General features: G+C 39.2%; 1 protein-coding gene across 1 annotated transcript; it reads left to right on the forward strand.

Moving 5' to 3' along the window:
- The first annotated feature begins 395 nt into the window (after nt 1-395).
- Nucleotides 396-14,430, forward strand: LOC149832152 (AP-1 complex subunit mu-2-like). Its single transcript, XM_090014340.1, has 11 exons — nt 396-784; nt 2,701-2,847; nt 2,981-3,043; nt 3,150-3,326; nt 3,407-3,510; nt 11,310-11,417; nt 11,544-11,640; nt 11,711-11,808; nt 11,918-12,059; nt 12,214-12,336; nt 14,070-14,430. The coding sequence occupies exons 1-11, from the start codon at nt 656-658 to the stop codon at nt 14,166-14,168; spliced, it is 1,287 nt and encodes a 428-aa protein (XP_089870466.1). The 5' UTR covers nt 396-655; the 3' UTR covers nt 14,169-14,430.
- The last annotated feature ends 7,990 nt before the right edge of the window (nt 14,431-22,420 follow it).

Raw genomic sequence — 22,420 nt, forward strand, 5'->3', positions numbered from 1 at the left:
CACATATTGTATGCAATATAATTGCACACAATTTTCGTTCAGTTTATAATCGGCGATCAAGGTGAAAAGATCAGGTGCAATATGATTGCACCAATATTTGTGCATTAAGCACCGGATCATCCTCCATCTTGGAATAGTAACTGGGGGCGTTGCATGTTCGAAACCCCAGTTGCACGATTGAATAGTAACCGGTGGCGTCTGCCTAACCCTTGCCTTTAAGAAAAAAAAGACTTTGTTTTGGCGGTTTCCAGAAAATCAGAGGTTCGTAACAAGAAATTCAGAAACCTGAATCTTGTTTTGGGATTAGGGGCAAAAGGTGTTCCGCTAAATGGAATTCTCCCGAAAGTTTACACTGGAAACAAAATAAAGAAAAGATACGAACATTTTCAATTCATCTTCGTCTTTTGTTCTCTCTCTCCTTTCGGACCAAACGAAGATCGGCGAGCATCTCTCTCTCTCTCTTGTTGCTCCTCCATGATTGTACGGACGGCTACTCGGGAGCACTGTTATGACGGTGGTGCCACTTAAACATCCCTGAAATATCCATACTGCCGCCGGAACGAGCCGGGTTTCTTTCCTTCTTCTTGGATCTGATCTGCGGAGAAGGGGAGGAAGGAAAGTGTGAAGAGGGGGCGAAGGAAAACCATAGAGATCGATGGCCGGGGCCGCCTCGGCTCTCTTTCTTCTCGATATAAAGGGGCGGGTCTTGGTGTGGCGCGACTACCGCGGTGATGTCACGTCGTTGCAGGCGGAGCGTTTCTTCATGAAGCTCATCGAAAAGGAGGTCAGTTTGATGGTTTTCTTTCTATTGGGTAGAATTCTTTTGATGGTCGTTTTGATTTGATTTCATGGGGTTTCATAGACATTTGGGCAGATATGTTTCGGTTTATTGGATGTCTAACGTCAATTGGTTTTGTTGGTTGGTCAGATTTGGTTTGCATTTGCAGTTGGAATTGTGGTTCTTTGCTGAATTGAATAATTCGTTGTTGGAATTTGGATTGGTTTTGTTTCCGTTTCAGTTATGATCTTGAGTTATCATGATCTGGTTGTTCTGGGGCTTAATTTGTCTATTTCGATTACTGGAAGATTGTTCTTTCGGTGTGCTTTTATTCGATTTTTTCATCTACTTGTGTTGATTTGGTGAAAATTGGCTCGTATTTGTACTTATTTTGGTTACCCACAATCTGATTTAGGCTTATTTTTTATGTTGCATCGGTTTTATTTCGTCTTCCCTTTTGAATTTAGTAGAGCATGGGTTCTTGTTGGAGTTAGTTTGTCTTCTATTATCATCATTGCCTTCATCACCATTTTCATTATTTTAGTTAGAATGTGTAACTAGTTATAAACTGGTTATTTGACGGTTGCTCCTTTTCTATTTTAGGTCTTGCCCTTGTTTTATTAGTGTCTAAAGGAGAAAATGTTTTCTCTACTCATGCATAATACGCATCACATATGCCGATATCCACTAATTTCCTTATCACTCTTTAGGCCCATCCTATCTCTGGCATGATGCTTCCACCATATGGTTTCTCCAAACTTCCGTTTGAAATTCTTCGCATTTTTTTTTGTTTCCTATATTGGTGTATTAGTATCCTGCTTGCAATGTTCACAGTAGGTTCTCGTTCGGCCAATTTAGGATAATATATACAGCTTTTGTGTTATTTACTACTATGGCTGCATATGTGTCAATATTGTCTCATGTTTTGTGGAAAAAATGATTTATAGGTTAAAGTTTTACGCCAGGGGGGTGGGGTTATGATCTTATGAAACATCATGTATATAGTCTCTTTTATATATTTTCGTTGGGTAGCACATGACTGTTTTAGATCTTGGAAACATGGTTCCTAAGAGAGGGGACTATTACCGCTGCATGAGAGCCATTCTTGTATGTCTTCAACCACAAAAGCAGCCAAGCTGCAAAAAACCTGCCCAAGTTTTGAATTTATTATGGTAAGTGTTGCATGGAAGAACTTAAAGAATTTATTTTCACAATTATGCATCTATGTATGAGCATTTATGCAAAATCCTTAAAGAGTTGCCTGTGGCCCCTATATAGCACCTGTATGTTCAAAAGCATCTAAGTGCAGTCAGGTGATTTGATGAAACATAGGTAAATATATATGATTAACAAATAACCAGATTCCTTATTCAAAGTAAGCTCATCAATTCTACACAACCATTTCTGAGTTATATTTTTTGGGGGACTTTTAGTCTTATTTATGTGATTTTTTGTTTCCCTTTCAATTCCTACTCGCTTCCCTTCGAATGCTTTTTTGCTTCCAGTTCGCTTCCTAGGTCGCTTCTCTTCTCGCTTCTGAGACTATTCCTAGTTCGCTTCTAAGTCGTCCCGCGCTTCATGCTTTCTAAAATTTTGGAAGTTCCTCATTTCCCTCTTTTGCTTCCCAAATCGCTTCCCACTTTTGCTTCCCAAATCGCTTCCCACTCCCGCTTCCCCGACTGGCAACTCTGCTCAGATCTCAGTTTATTTAGTCATATTATATGTTTTTTTTTTCACATTTTCTTTTACTGAAAATATCTGGTTCATCTATCAAAGAATTTTGTTGATAATTTTTATTTATTTTCAACTGGTTTTCATTATTTTGGTTCTTCATTCATAAACTCAAACCAATTATCAGGTTGAAGAGGCTTTTCAATTGTATGTTGATGTGCCATATTGATCTTTCCCATTATATGTGACAGGGGGACCCTGATTCTCAAAATCCTGTTGTCTATGATAACGGTGTGACTTATATGTTCATTCAACACAACAATGTTTATCTCATGATAGCTTCCAGGCAGAACTGCAATGCTGCAAGTCTTCTCCTGTTTCTGCACAGGGTTGTTGATGTAAGGTTTCTTGATAAAAATGATTTTACTTAATATATGAATACTCTTTCTCTTTTTCTTGAGTAACAGTCTGCCTTAAGTTGAAAAAGTTGTCATTAGGTAATTTCTGTTTCTGTTTGTGTTGATGGGACAGGTCTTTAAGCATTACTTTGAAGAGTTGGAAGAAGAATCTCTTAGAGATAATTTTGTTGTTGTGGTAAGGCAATACTTTTTTTTATTATCCTGTACAATGTTTAATATACACGTCTGTTTCGAGATTTATTTTCTTGAATTGAATTTTGGATATTTGTATTACTTTTCAGTATGAATTACTAGATGAAATGATGGACTTTGGCTACCCCCAGTATACTGAGGCCAAGATTCTTAGTGAGTTCATTAAAACCGATGCTTACAGGATGGAAGTTGCACAGCGTCCTCCCATGGCTGTAACAAATGCAGTTTCATGGCGCAGTGAAGGAATACGATACAAGAAAAATGAAGTAGGTCTGCTTTTGTTTTTATTACAGAAATATTATGCTTTAATTTTTAAGTCTGGATGCTTATTGCCTGTATTTTTTAGGTGTTTTTGGATGTGGTGGAAAGTGTCAACATACTCGTAAATAGCAATGGGCAGATTATTCGATCTGATGTAGTTGGTGCATTGAAAATGAGAACATCTTTGAGGTATGTCATCTTCTCTTGGTATGCCAACTAGGTTGCCAAACTTGCATCATTGATTTAGGTTTGAGATAGTTGAGAATTGGGTCCTGGTGCACTCAATATCAATAGAAAAACAAGCCTGCTGCCTTTCTCCGTCCCTCTGTTAAAATGTATTCAATCAATTATATATATATATATATCACTCTTTGTAAAACCCAATAAAGGGTATTTTTGTCATTTTATCTTTTACACATATTTCAATTGAAATATGGTTGTATTTTTACATTTCTTTTTCTTTTCTTTTTCTTTTTCTTTTTGTCCTTTTTTGTACCCACATTGGGAGGCCCAATGTAGTCGTTGGGCCCCTCCAACGGCCACATTGGAGCCCCTCTAAGGGGTTCATTTTGTGTATTATAAATAGGGGACTTCCCCTTGTATTTGAATATGCTTGAGAGCTCAAGCTCCTTCTCTTTTCGAATATAAAGATTCTTTACATGCCATTGTGCATATTTGTGTTATTTTATGCCTTTGTGCATTTTGTTGTGAGGTATTAGTGCTTGTATGCGTATTGTCTTTTTGTAGACATTTTCACATGGTATCAGAGCTCGGTTTGAAGAAAGAAAATCGTGTGGCTATTCACGCTCTTGGGTGCCTCAAAAAATGTGCCTTCAATTTTTGGGTGATTGGCGTGGAGTCTTCTCTTCATTCAATATTTTAGAAGCGTATTCCACCAAGTAAGATAAAAAATCTTATTCTGGTAGGTACTTTTTTTTATTTCTTTTCTCTTCTTTAATGAGTGAAAAAGACTCCCATTTTTCTCTTGGCTTCAAACTTAATGGCTCCAACTATCATGTTTGGGCCGGAAACATGGAGGCCCATATCAAAGGAAAAGGGCTTTAGGGTTATGTCCAAGGTTCGATTCCGGAACTGGAGCCTAAGATCACCTTGATAGAAAAAGGTAAAATCAAAATTTTTGAAGGTGAAAAAAGAAATAAGGCTCTTGAAGAATACTCCAAGAAGCATGAGGAATGGGAGATGAGAAATTTTAAAATCCTATCATGGATTTTCTCATTCGTAGAGACGAGGATCAATGCCAACATCATTAAATTTAAAAAGGCTTCTCAAGCGTGGGAATATCTTGAAAAAATATATACTTCAAAAGATTTGTCTCACAAATATTATATTAAAAAAAGAGCTTTGACTGTTCAACAAAATGAGCTGTCTATTAGAGAATATTTTGCGGAATTGTCATCCATTTAGGATGAACTTGCCATGCTTGAACCTAAGTGAAGTGGTGAAGCCATCGAACTTAGACATAGGCAATTGGAGGAGGATCACTTTTTTAACTTTTTAAATGGGCTTAGACTCGAATTCGAGCAAATATGATCCTCTCTTCTTTCCTCTTTTACTTCTCCTTCACTTGAGGATGTTATTACGAAACTAAGTGGGGAAGAGACTTGTATGGGTATAAGCAAAGACAATCCAATTGTCCTTGCAACTCCCTCCAACCAAGAAGAAAGTGATGGTGTGAATGTCGTCTCAATACCGGGGAACAACTTAAGAACCTACAAACCTCCCCATTTCAAAAATCAAAATCAAGGATCAAGTAGTCAATGAGGTAAAAGAGACTATAGCAAGATTGTGTGCCATTTTTGTAAGGAACCGGGCCACATCAAACCGGTTTGCCCAAAATGGAAGAAGTTGATAGCTATGGTTACCACATCTCAACCTCAAAAGGAAGAAAGTTCATCTTCTTCAAATGAAGCTCTATCATTGCATCAAATTGTGGAAGCACTTCAACCACTTCTCAAGGGGGCAATTTTCGGAGCGGCTACATCCACCTTCTCTCCTAGACTTCTTGGCTTTTGGATTCGGGTGCTTCTTTTCATATGTCTCCAAATATTTTGTCTCTTTCCGAATATTTAAAAAATTCATCTCCTTTTGTTTCAACCGCGGATGACACTTCTCTTGAAATCAAAGGAATCAGAAATTTTGAAGAACAAGGTTTTTCTATTCCTAAAATAAGATTTATACCAAAATTGAATTTAAATTTGCTTTCGATCTATCAACTCTCGAATGATGCATGTGATATAAAATTCTCATCTACTAAGTGTTGGATACAGGATCGCCGGTCCGAGAAGTTGATTGGGGAAGGCTCTAGGAAGGGAGATCTATACTATGTGGACTTTCTTCGTATTCCAAAGAATCCTTTTTGTAATGTTGTGCAACATAAAGACATTAATGTGGCACAAAAGTCTTGGACATCCCAATGTCACCAAGATCTCTTATTTACCTTTTGCCAAACATCTTTGTAAAAATGATTTCAATTGTAATGATTGCACTCTTGGAAAAATGAGAAGCTTGCCCTTTTATTAAAGATCTATGTTTACTACAAAACCATTTGAACTTGTCCATTCAAATGTTTGAGGACCGACACCCATTATCTCAAAAGGAGGATTTGCATATTATGTGATCTTTGTGGATGATTATTTTAGATATTCTTGGATATACTTTCTCAAACATAAACATGAGGTTTTTGCAACATTCAAAACCTACCATATGATGATTAAAAATCAATTCGACGAAAAATTAAAATTTTTTATAATTGATTCCGGTAGAAAATATCTCTCAAATGAATTTAAGAGCTATTTTGAGAAACATGGAATAATCCATCTAAAATCTTGCCCCAAAACACTTCAACAAAATGGTTTGGCCGAAAGAAAACATAGGCACATCATTGAGACATCAAGAACCCTACTTATTTCACAAAATATTCCAAAAAGATTTTGGGCTGAGGTGGCTCTTGCGTCCGTCTTCTCATAAATTGTCTCCCATCCAAAAATTTAAATAAGGTTTCACCTTTTGAAATTTTGTATAAAAGAGACCCTGATTATAGTAGATTAAGGGTTTTGGGGTGCAAGTGTTTTGTTCTTACAGATAAGAGTGATAAACTCTCACCTAAAGCCATTCCATGTGCTTTTCTTGGATACTTCGAAATTCAAAAAGGGTTTCGATGCTATGATATTAAGAATGACAAATTATATGTATCTAGAAATCTAAGTTTTCTAGAAAATGTTAGTGGTTTTGTAAGAAATGATTCTCATGAGGAAAGTGTAGATTATTCTTTCCTATTCGACCTATTGTCTAAAGATGATGACATTAGTGATGATGAGACCATACAAAATAATCTTAGCGATAATGAAGTAGAGGAAGATAACAATCTTCCTCATCCTCCTACCTATCAAGAGATTGATGATAGAACAAACAAAGAACCTATCACCTATACACATAGAGATAAAAACAATTTTAAAAGTGTTATAGAAAAATATAATGAAACAGCTACATTAAGTAGTGAAAGTTCGCAAAGAACAGAGAGAAATAGGAAACCCCACTCTAGATTCATATCCTATGACTCCTCCCAAACATAGAGCCTGCCTTAGTGCCATTCACTCTTACGTAGAACCAAGAAATTTCAAAGAAGCCAAAAAAAAAGATGAATGAATAGCGGCTATGGAAAATGAAATTAAGGCTCTTAGAAATGCTAAAACATGAGAATTTCAAGATCTTTCTAAAGGTAAGAAAACTATAGGGTGTAAATGGGTTTTTAAGGTTAAAATCAAGAGTGATAGACTCTTGAACGATATAAAGCTCGTCTAGTCGCTAAGGGTTATGGTCAAGAATATGGGGTAGACTACGATGAAACTTTTGCTCCTATTGCACGTATGGTTACAGTTAGGTGTCTTATTACCATTGCATCGATTAAAAAATAGAACACATACCAAATGGATGTTAAAAATGCTTTTTTAAATGGGGATTTAAATGAAGAAGTTTACATGGATGCTCTCCCTGGAATGAATTGTCTTAATGGAAAAGTTCTTCGTTTACGAAAAGCTCTTTATGGCTTAAAACAAGCTCTCAAAGTTTGGTATGATCGTTTTAACAACTTAATGACATAAAATGGTTTTATATCATGCTATACTGACACTGCCCTGTTTGTAAAGAAATCTGATACATGAATTGTAATCTTGCTTTTGTATGTTGATGATATGTTAATTACAGGTAATGATGTCAAGGGAATAAAAAGAATTAAGCATGCCTTGACAGAAAAATTTGAGATGTCAGATTTAGGTTTTCTGACATATTTCTTAGGCATTGAAGCTGTCTTTTCTCATAGGGGATACTTTCTATCCCAAACTAATCTTGCTTGTGAGATCATTGACCGGTCAAGTATTTCTGATGACAAAATTTATGAAACACCAGAAGTAGTTGGGGCAAAGTTGAAAATTGATGACGGGATTCCTCTAGATAATCCCACTCCTTACAGACAACTGGTTGGTTCATTGATGTATCTCAGCATCATCAGACCCCGATATATCTCACGCAGTTCATATTGCCAGTCAATTCCAGCATGCCCCTATAGCCGTTCATATGGGTGTCGTTCTTCGCATCATCAGATATATAAAGGGGATGGTAAATAAAGGAGTTTTTTTTCTCTTCATCCTTTGAATTAAATTTAATTACATATACTGACTCTGATTGGAGAGGTGACCCTAATAACTGTCACTCCATCACTGGTTTTTGTATCTTTTTAGGAGAATCATTAGTCTCTTGGAAATGCAAGAAACAACAAAAGGTGTCTCCATCCTCTACTGAAGCCGAATATCGTGCCATGACGTCTACAACCATGAAAATTGTTTGGATTCGACGTTTGTTAGAAGATATGGGAGTTCACATTCAAGAACTAACAAAGTTGTGTTGTGACAACAAGAGCGCAATATACATTGCCAAAAATCACACCTTTCATAAATGCACGAAGCATATTGAAATAGACTGCCATTAAGAATACCTGAAGAAGGTCATTGATCTTCCATATGTAACATCCAAGTATCAATTGGCGGACTTCTTCACCAAGGCGCTCTGCTCTCCTAGATTTAATTTTCTCTTTGACAAACTTGCGGTCATTACTCCCTAAGTTTGAGGGGGGGTATTAAAATGTACCAGTGTTATTAAAAACACGCCTCAAGGTACAAAAAGCGTGCCTCGCCTCAAGGAGAGGGACTTTATGCCTTGAGGCGCATGGGTAAAACGCAAAAGCCCCGAGGCGTGCACCTCATAGGCCTTGAGGCGCATGCCTCGAGGCGAGGCACAACTTAGGAAGAGGCATATATGCCTCAATGCATTTGGTCAAATGAGGGTCAAAACCCTCATTTGACCAAAAGTTAGGGCTTAAATAAACCGCCCCGACCCTAATGAGGGTGAAAACCCTCATTTTTCTTACGCCTCTCTCTCTGTCTGTTTTTTTTTTCTCACAACAATCACTCTCTCTTGGCTCTCACGATATTGTCTCTCTTGTGGTGGAGCCCCAAAACAGGTACACTCTCTCTTCTCTAGTTTTTTTTCTTTCTCTCTCATTTTTTGTCATGCAGACTCTCTCGTTTTTTCTCACGCAGCCTTTCTCTCATTTTTTTCTCACATGCAGTCTCTCTATCTTTCATTTTTTTCTCACGCAACAAACATTCCCTCTCGTATTTCTTGATCGATTCTAATTCCAATTTTTGAGAATCATGATTCTCATTTGGCTGCCAATAGAAGCTGATGATGTGCAACCATTTTTTTCCTTTTTTTTTACTGTTCAAGTATAAAAACATATGAGAAAAAATGTCATTTTTCCAGTTTTTTGGCTGAACCCTGTAGTCATTGCATTTCTATGGTTGCCTGTATTTTCGTTTGTTTGGAACCTGCAAACTCTGTGGATGTTGTATTTTCGTTAACCTGCATATTATTTTTTCACCATCTCTTATAAAAAATGCCTGTATTTTTTTTGTGACTGGACCCTACAAACTCTGTGGATGCCTTCGTTGATCTGCAAGTATAAAAACATAGAGTTTGGCTGGACCTGCAAACTCTCTGGATGTCTGTATTTTAGTTAATCTGCATATTGTTTTTTTGTTAATGCCGGTATTTGTTTTGTTTATAAAGCCTCTTTTTCTGGGTTCCCCACCTGCATGTTAATCGTCCTTGGATCATGTTTATTATGTGCATTCTGTGCTTATTTTTCATGTGGTAAAGTTGACTACGACAACCTATCTATGATGATTAAGCTTGTTAAAAAAGTAAATAAACTATGCTAAGCACATCAGAACCAATCTATAACTTTAGCGTCCAAATCCATGCTAATAAAACAGTATATACCATTATTGGTTGTTGCTTCATCAATAAATATTTTTTATTTATTTATAATTTTAGATATTTTTTATAGTTTTTTTTAAGTTAAATTTTTTTTGAGGCTTACACCTCGCCTCAGATTTTGGTGGAGCGCCTTGCTACGCCTCAACGCTTTTCACAACACTTACATATAGGAGATACATATACATATGTCATACATATATGTATACATATCTCTATGTATGTGTATATATATATATATATATATATATATATATATATATATATATATATATATATATATATATATATATATATATATTTATCACTCTTTGTAAAACCCGCTAAAGGGTATTTTTGTCATTTTATCTTTTACACATATTTCAAATGAAATATGGTTGTATTGTTACATTTCTTTTTCTTTTTCTTTTTGTCCTTTTTTGTACCCACATTGGGGGGTCCAATGTAGTCATTGGGCTCCTCCAATGACCACATTGGAGCCCCTCCAACCATGTCACACGGACTCAGCTAAGGAGGTGCTGCACCCGAGTCGACACGCCCCGACACGGGTGCAAACTCGGTGCGGCTTCGGACTCGACCCGGACTCGGTCAACGCCGAGTCAGACTCGGTCAACGAGTCCAGGCCGAGTCTGTCCACATTTTGGACTCGGTCAACTTTGACCAAGTCCAAAAATGTCCCTAAAAAACCAATGTTTTATATTTTTTATTTAAAAATATATATATAAAAAGATGCACAGTGTTGTGACAGTGCTGCAATCACAAACGGTGACTGTGATGCAGTCACAGACGGTGACTGTGATGCAGTCACAGACTGTGCACAGTCTGTGCAGTGTGCACAGTCACACACAGTGACTGTGTGACTGTCGCACAGTCACAATGCTGTGGACTGTGCACAATCACAGTCTGTGACTGTGCACAGACACACAGACTGTGCTGTGGCATTTTAAAAATAAAATAAAAGTATATATATATATTATTTTTTTTTTTGCCGAGTCCCCGTGTCCAAAAATTTTAAAATTGTGCCGCACCCGTGTCGCACCCGCACCCTTGTGACATAGCCCTCCAAGTGGTTCCTTTTGTGTATTATAAATAGGGGATTTCCCCTTGTATTTGAATATGCTTGAGAGCTCAAGCTCCTTCTCTTTTCAAATATAAAGATTCTTTACATGCCATTGTGCATATTTGTGTTATTTTATGCCTTTGTGCATATTTGTTAAGTGTTATTTGAGTGCCTTTGTGCACATCTCTTGTGAGATATTAGTGCGTGTATGAGTATTGTCTCTTTGTAGACATTCACACACCCCACTAAACAAGTTAAAATATTGTAGTAGTCAGTAGATAGATGATTTTAAGAGTGTTGGTTTCAATATCTACGCAGAAAGAGCCAGGCCTATAAGAATTTTATTTGTGGGATATATGGTTCCGAACATGAGCATGTGTGCCCTTGCACGTGTTGTGTGTACATTCAGGGTGTGCATACGATGCATAAAGAGGTACACAGATGGATAGATATATCAATGAACTAAGGATAACACTTCAGCCAAATATTCAGCATTGCAAAATCGTCATGTTTATCTCCTTTTGTTTCCATCTTGGAACAAATTCTTACAACTAATCTGGCACCTTGTTCTTTTCAGTGGCATGCCTGAGTGTAAACTAGGCCTAAATGATCGAGTACTCTTGGAGGCTCAAGGGAGATCAACAAAAGGAAAAGCGATTGACCTGGATGACATCAAATTCCACCAGTATGTAATCGACCTGTTCTTGCAGGTCTTAAGAATTATTTTAGCTTGTGGAGAATGCAAATTAAAGAACGTTTGTCCTGCATCTCCACCAGGATTTAGTGGTTCTGATTTTCACCTTTGCTTCAGGTGTGTGCGCTTGGCCCGTTTTGAAAATGACCGTACCATATCCTTTATACCTCCCGATGGTTCTTTTGACTTGATGACATACAGACTTAGCACTCAGGTCTCTCTCTCTCTCTCTTTGGCCCCTGTATCTTCCTTCATATGAAGCCTAAAATTCTTAGCTCTTGTAGGTAAAACCTTTGATATGGGTAGAAGCTCAAGTTGAAAGGCACTCAAGAAGTCGTATGGAGTTCACGGTTAAAGCTAGGAGCCAATTCAAGGAACGGAGGTAGATTCTTTCTTTATTCTATGTTTACTCGAATTCTTCACTCCATTGTATTGGTTTTAATACCAAGTTGTTATTGTCTTGGTGATATTATTGGTATGCTTGTTAACAGCACTGCAACAAATGTTGAAATTGAGCTTCCTGTACCTTCAGATGCTACCAACCCTAATGTACGGACTTCTATGGGTTCTGCTGCATATGCTCCTGAAAATGACGCATTAGTTTGGAAAATAAAGTCATTTCAAGGTGGAAAGGTGTGTATGGAGTTAATACTGTTTTTTCCTAGTTCGCATCTCCTTCTTATAGCTTCTCATAAGTAGTTAATAGTTTTTTTTCAGGTGTTCAATGGTGTTCTCTATGAAATTGTTGTTTTAGTTTTCATGAATTTACATTTTATTGATTCTCCAGGAATACATGTTGAGGGCACAATTCATTCTGCCAAGTATAACTGCAGAAGAAGGAACTCCAGAGAAGAAGGCCCCTATTCGTGTGAAGTTTGAAATCCCATACTTTACTGTCTCGGGGATACAGGTTTTTCCTTGTCCTACCTGCCTTTTCTGCCCTGTGAAGTTTCTTGTTCCTGTGCATCTTATATGCATTGGATGATTTTCCATGACACAGTTTTGAAGGATTTCATCTTCTTTTCTATAGGCCAAATATTAAACTTATTTCAATAGAAACAGAAACCCAGTGGGTCTAGACCATGAACAGTTACAATAGAAACTCCTAAACCTACATTAATATCAAATAATGGTGGAATATCTCATCTAAGATATTGTAGTGACAGTGAAAATGATGCATCATAACCCAATCCAAAGTGTCATTTGCAATCCAACTTGGTACATGCTTGTTCTATCATTTTATGCATGAATCTGAATAGGAGGTTTTGCTTGGTATAGTTTGAAAGTTATGTGGATTGCTGTTTCAATATTTGGCCAAACTGTGGCAAGTATTCTTTTGAATATAGAACTTATCTTGTCATGTTTATGATTAGAAGATAACATTCACCAGTGGTAATGCTAGAATTAACTCAGCCAGCAGTTGCCTTAGGAAAACAAATTTGACACAATTAAAAAATAAGCAATATATATCTTTTTCCTTTTCATCAGAAGTGCTTGTCTTCAATTAGTGACTATAAAATAGCAAATATCTGAAAGACATGCACAAAATCTGGTGAAGAAGAGAAGAATCACTTGTCAAGCATGTTCCTAGAAAAAGCACCTGAACCAAAATTGAAATAGTTGTGCCTAACGCCAATGAGTTATTGCTTCACATCATATCAAAATGAATTTAAGATGAAATGAGCAACACAATAAGATGTGCTTTCAGCAGTTTCTATGCTGTATAAACAACTGTAGTATGATAATTTAGAACCTTCCTCAAAAGAAACCAGAAAAAAAACGCTGAGAAATCAGTTGGAAACTGCTGTATTAACTGCAATTCATCGTCTCTGTTGACCTAACAACCTTTCACAAGAGGAGATCATAAATTTTCATGTCGTATTGGTTGTCTTTTCAAGAGTAACTTCTCAATACTAAAGGATTATAAGTTCAAAATTTTGCATGCTCATGGTTGCTATCTATTCTACCCTCTTTTCATAAGGTTCCTTCTCCAATAACAGGTTTCCTTTAATGATTTAATCTCTACTTTTCTAATGTCTGGTTGCATGTTATCAAAAGTGTCTTGGATTTGAATCCTGCTTGGGGCTAAACATCAGCTAGGCTATGCAGAGAGAGAGAGAGAGAGAGAGAGAGAGAGAGAGAGAGAGAGAGAGAGAGAGAGAGAGAGAGAGAGAGGTACGAACTGCTTTAGTCATGGTTCTTAATATATTATGTTCCTTCTGGAGCTTTTTTGTTTTTCTTGTTGAGTCATTCAAGCATCTTTTCTCTTCTTTTTCCCCTTGGTATGTTTTCAGCATATACCTTCCTCAGGTATATGGGCCTCTGTGTGGAACTGTGGATATTTCTAAATTGAAGTGGGGGATGATTTGTGCTGCTATTGGCCTTTATAGTGGTTCATCATGAACTTCATGATATTTTGTAGTGGAAGCATACAATGTCTCAATGTTCATTATGTTTTTAGTGAATGCTAGTGTAAACATCAGGTACCCATCGGAGTAAAAAATTGGTGTATTTGAGTTGGAATGATTTGAGTTGGAATGCCTGCTTGATTTAGTCTAAATGGACAAGCAACTGATTGACAACTTGTGGCACTGCTTTTATTCTGGGTCATGGTGAATACATATTTTTCTTCCTGTATTGCAGGTCCGATACCTCAAAATCATCGAAAAGAGCGGATATCAGGCTCTTCCATGGGTGAGATACATAACAATGGCTGGTGAGTATGAACTGAGGCTCATGTAACGTGACATCCACTCCACATTCTTGGCTTGCTGATAATCCAAGGAGCATATGCAAATTTGTATTCGAGCTTGTTATGTTTTTCCTTAATGGGCTTCTCAAGCTCTTTCTTTTTCTTTTTTGATCCTCTTTGGTATAATAACGTTGTGGGGTACGGGTGTATTGATCACCCAAAAGAGATTTTTTTTTGTCACCATTTTTTTTGTGAGAATTAGATCCCTTGCGTGTCTCAGAGAATGATTGTGTAAGCTAATCGATGTTTGGAGGAAGAGTTGTGCGAACAAGATATGGGAAAATGTTGGTTTAGGTCATACAGTTTGATGCATCATTAAGTATTAGTTATTTCTGAAGCTGACCTTTCCCTCTGTTAGATTGGTCTGAGTTGGCTTATGTCAGGCTTCAAATTTTTCTGCCTTGATGAATTTCAAGTGCTCAACCATGAATTACCCAAAGAAACAGAGAGAACTGCAATGCTAATTGAATCAAAGCTTGTTATGGGCTTATCAGACGCAGGACTTGGCCAGTGATCAGTTATTCAAGGAGATTGTTGATTGCCTGATGTTGACTGCCCCTTCCTCTAAGAGAGGGCCCAGTCCGATCACACAACCACCTCTTGCAATTATGCTATTTTATTTTATTTTTTTTAACGAGGAACCTGCTTAGGAACAAGGCCCACCGCCCTTACCCATGATCACCAGAGTAAACTCCAAGTGACCACCTAATTTAGAAAGGCGAAATATGATCTCAGTAGGAACTGATCACGGGACTTTGGCCTGACGTGTTTTGACCGAAGCGTTTATAGCGCCACATAGAAAACCAATAAGACGTGTTGCCAATCAAAATTGGACCTCAATTATGTATTTTGTTTTGGTTAAACAAATGCAAAACATGCTTTGGATCGAGTTCTTTTGATTATGTAAAATGGGTAGAGCTGCCAATGGGTTGGGTATCTGATGCCCGACCCATCAGGGTGTACCCAAACATGCCCAAATAACAAGTTGCCGAATTCAAGTTCAAGTTTGGGTTTCCCCCAGTCAAGAAAATGAAATCCCAAACAGGGATCTATATAATTTCAGGAGTTTGCTTTCACCAAAATTACACATAAAACACTCGGTCAAATTGGATACCCGACAGAAATCATAACCCAAACCCAGTCCACATATTACTGGGTCACATTCCGGTTGACCCGGATGATATTTTGGTCTGCATTTTTTATGCTCATATCTGAAAGTTTGGGTTCTTGTTTGGTCGGGTACCTGAAACAAATCCGAGGGAACGTTTGAAAGTGAGAAAGATGCAGGAAAAATGATACAATGTGGAAAATCTTTAGAGGAGAAAAAATGTTTCCAAGAAAATTTTGTGGCCTCTCTCTCTCTCTCTTCCACCATCTCACCATCACCATCTGCCACCCACCACTATCCATCTCACCCTCTATGTGGAGGGTTCAGCCGAACCCTCTTTCTCTCCTTTGTTTGAGACCCTCTCTTCCACCATCACCACCATTTGGGGCTTTCTCTCTCTCATCTTCATCTTCCACCCACCCACCCACATGGCTTGTGATTTTGAAAGGTTACAACACCCTTTCGTCCACCAATGGTGTCACCCTTTTTTCAACCGTTTCCACAAGGGCCACCACAGAGCCTTTTTCATGTCTCAGCCGGTGGGCAACAGCCATGGTTGATAAGCTGCTCCACCACCGTTACCCCCATCCTCTCTGATTTTCTGAATTTTTCATTTTATTTTTTTTATGCACACAAACAAGTGAATTTTTCATTTTGAAAAAATATCATATCAAAACTTCTTATGAAAAGTTTTCTTGCTTCCAAACAGTAAATATAAGAGCAACACACTCAAAATGATCTGCATTCTTTATGCAAATGTCTGAAAGTTTGGGTTCTTGTTGGGTTGGGTACCTTGATAGCCCTAAATATGAGCGCTACACACACAATCTAGTAAATAGAATGAACCTCACATGTCTGGGTTGGATTGATAAGATGTTGCCGTTACCGAATAGTGTAGGTCTCGATCGACCGGATATTCATTATACTGATAAGAATTAGATGAAAATATTGGATAATAAAATAAATTTTTAATGGAAAATTTAAAATCCCACTATTTAACAAATGTTCATAAATTAAATGAATCAAACATGAACAAGAGTTGGTTCAGGTCCACTGGATATGGATCAAACTTGATAAAAAATTAGCACCGTTTTACACCTAAAACTCTTGTTTCCAACCTTTTTTTTCATGGGAACCAGCACTGCAACATAAATTTAGGATCCAGATTCAACTTTACTACATCGGATCTAGACTAGGAATCGGATCCTCTGAAAGCTGCTTAAGATTCGGATCAAGATTCAATTCTGCCATGATCCAACCCGTACCCGATGCGTTTGAACTCCTGCTTCACATTCGCCTGCCCTGCGTACAAAAACGCTTTCCCCCGATGCGACGATCGGTTCGATCCCCCGCGCGAAGATGAACTCCTACGCGCCATTTCTCGAGCGGCTCCGCTTCGGGGAGCCGTCGATGCAGCGGCACGCGGTCGCCTCCCTCTTCGAGAAGCTCCGCTCCGCCCTGCCCCACCTCGGCCTGAGCTCCGACGCCGGGCAGGAAACCCTCACCCGGTGCCTCCTCTCGACCTCCGCGGCCGTCGCCGACCAGGCCGTCCGCGAGCTCTGCCTCCTCGTCAATCATGTTCGGATGGATCCACACCTCGCGTTCCAGGAGCTCCTCGCCGGGCTCGAGGGCTGCGCCCCCCGGTTCGTCGGAGTCTTCGTCAAGGCGATTGTCTTTGTCTGCAGGTTCGCCTTCCGGAGCCGTCCCTGGTGGCGGCACGACTCGCCGGAGACTCATCCTTTCATCAAGGTGAAAATTGTGTTTTCCTGGATTTTGCATTGGTTACGCGTCTTCTTCGGTTATTTGCCGTGAAAACTCGGACTCGAAATGTTGAAATTTTATGGAGAAATGAGGTTTTTAAATCAAGAATCGTGATAGTTGATGCCTGTAAGACTTAGAGCATGAATTGGAGTATGATTTGGTGCTTATTTGTGCTTCTAGTAAGGAAGCAACTTGTGTCATTGGAGATGAATTAATAAACAACGTTTCCTAGTAAACATCACAGCCTGGTTATTCATACCATTCCTAGCATTCATAATGATGCATTCAAACTATTATAAAGATCTTAATGTCGACATCGTGATCCCTTTGGGTCCTGATAAGGACTCTCCCCGCAACTACCACCGAATACGCTGACTAGGTTCCACAAATGTCGCCGACTACAACTAAATATTTTTTATCAGTCGGTTATCCCCATATACAGCTGATCCCTTTATTCATGCAGTATCCTTATCAAGTCGGTTATCCACTGTACATTTGATCCCTCTATGCAAGGATAATGCTGTTATTGCTGCATGTCTCTTATATATATATATACATGTGCTGTAACTGGTGATGACCATGACAGAAATAATATGACCGTGTGTACTTTGTCCCGTGGATGTAGGCTCAATGTCGAGCCACGTTAACTCCTGTTTTCATTTCTCCTTTTCTCAAGTTTTTTTTTTATCATGGTATTAGAGCAGGTTCGGACGAGCCCATAACTATCATTGCACGCATCTCTGTGTCACTAGTCGATGGTGAAAAGAGAGGACGAGTTGAGCTACATCAGTTCTCCAATGCACATCACGTCGAAAATGGTAGTACACAAGCAAAACCCAATGCTCAAAATCACCACCGTGCCACAGAGTGGCAGCCTTCGACCTGGTCAGGTAGTTTGATCTATGGCAGGAAGTCCAAATTAGGCTTCATCAATGGTAAGATTGTACCTCCAAAACCTGAGGATCTGGCCTACGACGAGCGAGAGTCGGGGAACCACCTTGTCATGTCCTGGCTGTTAAACTCTATAGACCCCAATATAGTCGAGGGGTTTCTATTCCTTAACACCGCTAAAGACATATGGACTCCCTGAGAGACATTTACGGTGAGCAGAATAACCTCGCGAGAGTTTACCAACTCCAACATGATATTGCTCACCTAACCAAAGATGATAAGCTGTTCTACTCATACCTTACCTCTCTACGTGCCATGTGAGATGAAATGAGTCTATCGTCCGATAACTAATGATATAGATATCATCAAGAAGCGCGTCTAGAAGGATAAGGTATTCAAGACCCTTGTCAACCTCGGACAAGACTATGGCAACATGAGGAGTCAGATCCTCATGTCCAAGGAGTTACTTCGCTTTAATCAAGTTTGCTATATCATCCAGCGTAAGGAGACACGCCGAAAAGTCATGAGATTTGAATCCAAATTATACATCAAAACATATGAGAAAGTTGTTTTTTCAAGCAACTCTAGGAAGAGCTTGGCCAAACCCCTACTCAACATGGAGGGAACGAATACCCACGGAGCCGAGTGAGGCCTCGCTGCAATCACTGTAAAAAACTTGGTCATATAAAAGATAAATGTTGGGATCTTCATGGACAACCCGAGCAACAAAAGCCGCATACCAATAGCAAGGGTTCAAAAGCGAGAACCACCATTGATGACCTTGCGCAACTCCTACAACAAATCAATAAATCCAACCTAGCAGTAATACTTGAATATCAACAAAAAGAAGCTACAGGTAATATGTCTGCGTTAAGTCCCAAACTTATCATTTTCAGGTAGGTCATCTACATTGACGCCACCAACCACATGACAGGCAAGGTCGATCTGTTGACAAACCTCCGATCAGCCAACAAAGGCCCCGTTAACATCGCTAACAGATCTCAGATCCCCATCCAGAACATTGGTGATGTCTCTCTCCTTAATGGCTCAAGACTCTCAGAAGCCCTATATATCCTCTCTTTTTAGGACCTGAATACGAGGAAGGTGATTGGTAGAGGACACACAGTAAATGAGCTCTACCTTCTTGATGCAGAAAGTGAGGCCCATATTGCTTGCAAGACGATTAACACAAACAGAAAGTGGCACTCCAGACTCGAACACTCCTCTCACCACATCTTAAAAAGGATATTTTCTGATATCCCACTATCTCAAAAGTCGTGTGATGCATGCCAATATTCCAAACAAACCAAGATTTTCTTTTCTTTATTTGAAACAAAAAGCGATGAGAACTTTTTTCTTATTCACTCTGATGTGTGGGGGCCGGCCCCTATTGAATCGTACTGTGGTTTTAGATACTTTATAACCTTTAGTGATGATCGCTCACATGCAACGTGGGTATATTAGCTCAAATACAAGGATGAAGTATTCAATACTTATAGGGAATTCAAAAACATGGTTGAAACCCAATTCAATGCCAAAATCAAAATTTTTTGTTCAGACAATGGTACAGAGTACATCAACACCAAGTTCGCTGAACACCTCACCAGACGTGGCATTACCCACCAAACTAGTTGCGTCGGCACACCCCAACAAAATAGTGTTATCGAGCACAAAAAATAGAACCCTCTTAAACATAGCTAGAGCCTTCATGTTTCACATGAACATCCCCAAGGGCTTCTGGGCATACGCCATATCCACCGCCTGCTACGTGTCTAACCATCTACCCAGCCAAGCCATCAATTACATGCCCCCCATGGAAATGATTAGGGGGAAGAGTCTATCCTTGTCACATCTACGGGTGTTCAGGTATAAATGCTTTGTCCACCTACAAGAGCGGCATATGGACAAACTTGAAAGAAGAGCGACTAAATGCATATTCCTGGGATACTCTTCTGTAAAGAAAAGATACAAGTACTAAGACCCCTTAAGCAAGAGACTTTTTTTCTCCCGAGATGTTGAGTTATTCGAAGAAGAGCTCTACTACCAAAATAAAGACTCACCCTTATTCGACGATGAACTCTAAAGAGAGCGCACATCGCAGGTTACTGCCTCGGTTCTACCCGTCATAGATGTCAGAGATGTATCTCTTACCAAGGCCATTGACAACACCTCGTCTGTGTGTCTCAATACCGACGCCATTAAAGCCTCAACCAGTCCGGGTGCGCAGATGCCTGCTGAGAGTCTTGTTGAGCAAACCGTCATGACACGAAAATCCATCAGAATCACCAGATGTTTCAGCAAACTGAGATATTTCTACACCTACTTCACCTCCAAATTTACTGATCACCGATCGAGAGGCACGTATCATTCGACGACTTCTCAAATGCCTACCTCTCATACCTATGCAATGTGTACTCTAACACCGAGCCATCAACATTCAGTGAAGCCAATCTTCAAGAAGTGTGGAGAGCAACTATGGATGAAGAACTTGCAGCTTTAAAAAAGAATGAGACATGGGAAGTGGTCACCCTCCATCTAGGCAAAAGACCGATGGGTTGCCAATGGACCTACAAAATCAAGTATCGTAGTGACAACATGATTGAATGGTACAAGGCGAGACTAGTCGCAAAAGGGTACACCTAGGTGGAAGAGATCGACTATCATGAGACATTTGTTCTACTTGCCAAAATGAATTCCATCAGGATTCTCTTGTCTTTTGTCACCAATCAAAGATGACCCCCTATATCAACTTGATGTAAAGAACACTTTCCTATACAGAGAGCTTCAAGAAGAGGTATACATGGAGCTACCACTAGAACGCCTCAGTACGGGCGATAAGAGCCTCGCCTGCCAACTAAAGAAAGCCTTGTACGGTCTCAAACAATCATCCCGCGCATGGTTCGCCAAACTCAGCGATGCCCTCACACATTTTGATTTTCAAAGAAGCTCATCTGAGTACTCCATGTTCAGCAAAATGAGCATCACATGAACAATCATTGTCCTCGTCTACGTAGACGATATCATCATAACAGGGGATGATCCCAGGTTAATTAATGAAGTAAAGGATCATCTATGTCAAAAATTTGAAATCAAATACCTTGAAAAACTTTTCTACTTGGTATAGAAGTCGCCCAGTCAGATAAAAGAATATTCTTGTGCCAAAGGAAATATGCAATGGATTTACTCAAAGAAACCGGCATGCTCGGAGCTATGCCCATCAATACTTCGTTCGACCAATACCACAAGGTCACTAAGGATGAGGGAGAACCCATACATGACATCATCACTTTTCAAAGACTCGTGGGATGCCTAATCTACCTCACCGTTATGAGACCCGACATTATATACGCGGTCAACATCATCAGCTAATTCATGCACAACCCAAGGATCCCTCACCTGACCATCGTTCACAGGATTCTGAGATACATCAAGTCATCACCAGGCAGAGGAATCCTCATGCACAGGTATTGTCATACCAAAGTTACAAGATAATCGAATGCCAACTGGGCAGGAGATCCGAATGACATAAGGTCCACATCAGGGTACTGCACATTTGTGGAAGAAAATTTAGTTACATGGAGAAGCAAAAAATAAAACCTCATGGCCAGATCCAATATGAAAGCTGAATACCGGGTAATGGCCTTTGCATCCTGCGAGCTTATATGGATTAAAGCTCTCCTACATGACATGGGATTTTTCAATATCGAGCCTATGAAACTAAGGTGCGACAATCAAGCAGCCATCCATATCGATGCAAATCCAGTTTTTCATGAATAGACAAAACACATTGAAGTCGACTGCCATTTTGTGAGAGAAGATTCAAGCAGGGATCATATCCACCCCGCAAGTCAGGAGTGCTGATCAGTTGACCATTATTCTCACTAAAGCTGTCGGCAGTGATAAACTTCAAGACATTGAAGCCAAGTTGGGATTAGTCAATATCGAGTCCCGACTTGAGGGGGAGTCTTGAAAATACTAACATGATTACGTCACGTGATCACATCGTGATCCCTTTGGGTCCTGATAAGGACTCTCCCCACAACTACCACCGAATACAGCTGATTCAGTTACACAAATGTCGCCGACTACAACTAAATATTTTGTATCAGTTGGTTATCCCCATATACAGCTGATCCCTTTATTCACGCGGTATCCTTATCAAGTCGGTTATCCCCTTAACATTTGATCCCTCTATGCACGCAGCATTATCCTTATCATGACAGAAATAATATGACCGTGTGTACTTCCTCCCGTGGATGTAGGCTCAACGCCGAACCACGTTAACTCCTGTTTTCATTTCTTCTCCTTTTCTCAAGTTTCCTTTTATTTTAGCAGTTTATATGCATTTTTTTAGTCTCTGTGCTAATTATTATTCCATAGAAATTTTCTATTCAGCAAAGCTTCTAATATGTTCCTCCTATAAGATCTGCACCAAAATCACTTTGTAGAGAAAAAGAGAGAGAGGAGGAAGAAAGAGCTTGA

This window comes from Nuphar pumila, chromosome 7 (assembly GCF_984573655.1).
Source record: "Nuphar pumila chromosome 7, dmNupPumi1.hap1.1, whole genome shotgun sequence".
In the NCBI taxonomy this organism is placed as follows: Eukaryota; Viridiplantae; Streptophyta; class Magnoliopsida; order Nymphaeales; family Nymphaeaceae; genus Nuphar; species Nuphar pumila.

What these genes read in the sequence shown, in the direction of transcription:
- LOC149832152 (XM_090014340.1), top strand. Translation starts at nt 656, where the DNA reads ATGGCCGGGGCCGCCTCGGCTCTCTTTCTTCTCGATATAAAGGGGCGG. An exon ending in AAAATGAGAACATCTTTGAG is followed by an intron (nt 3,511 to 11,309) that starts GTATGTCATCTT and finishes TGTTCTTTTCAG; the next exon opens with TGGCATGCCTGAGTGTAAAC. An exon ending in AGTCATTTCAAGGTGGAAAG is followed by an intron (nt 12,060 to 12,213) that starts GTGTGTATGGAG and finishes TTGATTCTCCAG; the next exon opens with GAATACATGTTGAGGGCACA.